Source organism: Henckelia pumila, unplaced genomic scaffold (assembly GCF_033568475.1).
Source record: "Henckelia pumila isolate YLH828 unplaced genomic scaffold, ASM3356847v2 CTG_461:::fragment_3, whole genome shotgun sequence".
Taxonomy (NCBI): Eukaryota; Viridiplantae; Streptophyta; class Magnoliopsida; order Lamiales; family Gesneriaceae; genus Henckelia; species Henckelia pumila.
Window position 1 is genome coordinate 7,697,320 of NW_027331831.1, and position 3,883 is coordinate 7,701,202.

General features: G+C 39.2%; 1 protein-coding gene across 3 annotated transcripts; it reads right to left on the bottom strand.

The window, feature by feature from the left end:
* Window positions 1-635: 635 nt before the first annotated feature.
* On the bottom strand, window positions 636-3,618 carry LOC140871896 (squamosa promoter-binding-like protein 16). 3 transcript variants are annotated; one of them, XM_073274640.1, is made up of 4 exons: window positions 3,421-3,618; window positions 3,239-3,332; window positions 1,894-2,211; window positions 636-1,536 (listed from the first exon to the last, which is right to left on the bottom strand). In XM_073274640.1, the coding sequence occupies exons 3-4, from the start codon at window positions 2,160-2,162 to the stop codon at window positions 765-767; spliced, it is 1,041 nt and encodes a 346-aa protein (XP_073130741.1). In that variant the 5' UTR covers window positions 2,163-2,211; window positions 3,239-3,332; window positions 3,421-3,618; the 3' UTR covers window positions 636-764. The 3 variants fall into 3 exon arrangements, with proteins under 3 accessions (XP_073130741.1, XP_073130740.1, XP_073130742.1); XM_073274639.1 differs by lacking the exon at window positions 3,239-3,332; XM_073274641.1 differs by lacking the exons at window positions 3,239-3,332; window positions 3,421-3,618 and adding an exon at window positions 2,703-2,977.
* Between the last annotated feature and the right edge of the window lie 265 nt (window positions 3,619-3,883).

Sequence of the window (3,883 nt, forward strand, 5' to 3'; positions counted from 1 at the left end):
GTCTTCTCGGAGACCGATTGGCCACAAAATTGGACTAAGAATAGCACCACGACTATAAATAATATCTTTTGTACTGAAAAAAAAAATAGAAGGAATCGAAGAAATGTCATATTTTCTTAAGTAGAGTTTCTGTGAAATGGTCTCACACACTGGGTTATAATGTCACCGAGAAAGAGAAAAAGTGTAGGGACATGCATCGTTAGCATGATTCATGAAGTGCGGCATAAAGGGAATGAATTCAATGCGCAATAACAAGTGAAAGGGCTCAAATATGCAAAGTTGAGCCGACGGGAGCAATTAGCCCCTCCATTTCATTTTCATGTAAATATAACCACAAAAAATGCCATCTTTACTGGAGATTCAATTGAGTCACCCTCCACTATGTTTTTTTGACTCCACCACTTCACATATGTTTTACCTATATAATTGGATTCTTCTGGCTCAAGCACACCGCCCAAATCCATGAAACTTTGCTCTTTCCATCCCAAAAGAATTTTGCTTTCTCAAATCTTACAAGTAATACGTAACCAAGAATCACTAGTTCCCACGCAAGAAACACGCCCATATTGAAGGGTCAAAAGTGACTCAATTTTCACATCAAAGTAAAGCATAGAATATAGATAGTAAGAGGTATGTGGGGGGGTGTAAGAGTTCCTTCACCCCTTTAGGAAGAAATATTCTGTCATTACAACATTTCAGAATCCATGGAGAATACCAACGTATACATTCCATTGAAAGAGAGACCATATTTTTTGCCCATATGACTACTCCCACATGAATGTGCGAGTTTGATGGGATCCACTAGTAGACGATCCCTCGGGAGCGTGCTGATGAATTGTTTCGGAGAAATGCAAAGTAGAGGCGTTGCTACCATGAGATTCTGTGACAGACACAATTGGCTTACTTTCATGGCTGAACGCGAAATGATTTAAGCCATTGTAGTGCAAGTTGTGAACTAAGGAATGTGGCTGGGGGAGTGGTTCTGAGTGGTCGATGTGGTTCAGACCGAACTCCCGAGTTATAGAAGGTGCCGATGACAGAAGAGAGAGAGCACGATCAGAGTCAACAACTTGCTTAAATCCATCAGAAAATATTTTCTGGTTGCTGTTACTACTTCCCAATGCAGTATTCGGATCAAGAAACGGCTGACAGATGGAGGTTTCTTGAAACGAGCAGTCCGTGCCTTGCATGCATGGGAGTTGATTGACCACTCCCTTGTAGCTGTGAGCAGAACACTGAGGAAGCGAGTTTTGTCTCTCGATATAGTTCAGCTGTCGTTGATTGTTGTAGAGCATCAGATCGCTATCGGCTTTTGCGACCCCAGCCCAGGAAGAGCTCACAACAGCGCTTGGAAGTATCTGTGGGCTTCCAAATGAAAGAATTCTTGCACTGTCAATGGCCGGAGCAGAAGAGAAAATTAGTCCAGAACTCCGGGAGAGCGAATCAGGCTGAGGTTTCCTTCGCCTCCTGTTGTGACCGTCAAGTCGTTTCCTGCAGCTTCGCTTCCCCTCATCAAACTCTACCAGCGAATGAAACCTACAAATATGATGCAACATTCGTTCAAAACTTAAACTGGGTTGGGAATAGTTAAAGATCTGCCACAAGAATTTGAATCCAAAATCGAACACACTATTATTCCGCGATTGTTTTAACAAACAATGCCAGATCAATATACGCACATCGCAACTGATCCACTTGCCATCACATGTAAATTTAATTCCATTGCATCTAACATAACATCAAATTGAAAACCATGTGACTAATTCTTATCGTTATTATTCTTTCATTGATTCAAATTAGCACTCCAATCATTCGAGACTACAGAAATGCGAATTTTTTGTGTCGACACCTCGCAGAATCAAACAATCAATCACAACATGATTTCTACACTACCTGCTGCACTGTTGGCAGAACCGCTGCTCCCGGCCGCCAATCGTGACCTTTGCAGTCTTGGAATGAATCTCACAAACTTTGTGCCTCCGGTGATAATCCCTACAAAGGCTTAGATCTGCATTGCATCCATCAACCAAGCAATTAGCATTACTTCCAGGAGCCTTGGCCCTTTTCGATGATCCAGGAAATGATGATGTATCCATCGGAATGGCACCGTGATTTCCAAATTCGTTAAAACTCGAAGCACCAAATCCCAAACCCACGTGCATTAACTAGTTGCCTACTATCTCCACGCTCCAATCTGACTAACTATATACTCTGCAGAAAGATTCAAAACAGAGTTTCTCTTCAGAATTATGAAATATCTCTAGCACAAGACAATCGATATTCAAGTTCACGTTATGCAAAGTTGTGGAAAGCATTCAGTAGCCAACAGCACAGTAACAAAGCATTCATTCTCATACCAATTTATCAGTACTTCTCATTACGTAGCTCCAGATGCAAACCATAGAAAATAAATAAAATATGAAAACACAAGAAAGAGTACTAATTAAATGCTTTATTTATGACAAATGTTCCCCTTCCAATTAACAAACACCATAAAAATCGAGTACTTCACTACTTTCCTGGGGAAACACAGAGACAAATGACAATTAGTACGTAGTTGTCCCAAATTAATCTTTAAAAGGACAAGCTAATTCTTTTGTTTTCTCTCAAATTTTCAAGAATCCCATCCACAAGCAAGAGCTACAGCAACTTCAAACAAAAAAAAAACAGATTCAAATGAGGGGAATTTCAACATTCATTACCCAATTGCTCTTGATGTCTGAAGAAGAGAAGTTTGAAACATGTTCAAAATATAATTCAAGAAACCCACGATGAAACTGGATTGAAGCGACGTACCCGAAAACAAAATTACCCCACTTCACACCAGTTCCTAAAAAGAAAGGAAAAAGATACTAGACCATGCCCTGAAATCTATGCCGTCCTTCTCCACTTTTGTTCAATCGGTAAGAGGAAAACAACAGTTGTGTGAATCTATCAAAGACCTATTTAAATCAGGGGAAAAGAGAAAAAAAGGGAAAGCTCACCGTTTCTTTTGTCTGTCACAACAGGATTACTAGAAACAGTAGAAAAACATTAACACCCGCTTCAAATAAGTACATTTCACCTAAAAAAATAAGATTAAAAAAAAAAAAGTAAAGGGCTTAACCGAAATTAGCTACCCACTGTGCAAAACACCTCAAGCATTCTTTTTCATCAAAAATTATCTTAAAGTTAATGATAAAGACTGGAACTTGAGCTAGTTTAGAGGGACCCCAAAAGCCAAGAGCTGGAATTGTACCTCAGAAATCAAGCCAAGAGTCCATAAAAAAACTTAACCATGCCAAGTACCCCCCACAGAAAGTGAAGCAATAATGCACATATAAAATCAAGACCTCAGAGCAACAAAATGAAACAAATAGATTAATAACTAACCATCAAGAAACAGGTACAAATATTTAAGAAGTGTGCAACGATACTTACAGACAAGTGTAAAAGGAGAGGACTGACACAGTCTCCTCAACCATTCAGTCTCTGACAATCACTCCATTATAGAGGGGATCAGTAAAGTTGGCAACTGGCAAAAGCAAGATAGGATTACTGTGTATTTGAAAAGAGAGGAGAGGGTGTCTAGTATTATTGTAGCAATAGAGGGGTGGGTGGGTAGGGTTCTTGGGGGGTGGGTGGGTTATGGAGCACACAGAGGAACAAGAAAAGTGCAAGAAGGGAGAGCTTAAGTACTGACTTTATTGTGTTTTATGCACAGACACTCTCACCAAACCAATTCATAATAAATACTAATCTGTAATTTATTTGTAATACAGATTTCTCTCTTTCTTTGTTTTTTTTTAAACATAAATTTCACATGCAACTAACTATACTTTTTAAAAGTCCAAATTTGATATTATTGCTTCATAAAAATCTCTACACCTATACTATAATCAGA

Excerpts from the sequence above, each read along its gene's own strand:
- LOC140871896 (XM_073274639.1), bottom strand. The coding sequence starts at position 2,162 with ATGCACGTGGGTTTGGGATTTGGTGCTTCGAGTTTTAACGAATTTGGA. Across the intron at positions 1,537-1,893 it reads TTCTGCCAACAGTGCAGCAG|GTTTCATTCGCTGGTAGAGT; the intron begins GTAGTGTAGAAA and ends TCATATTTGTAG.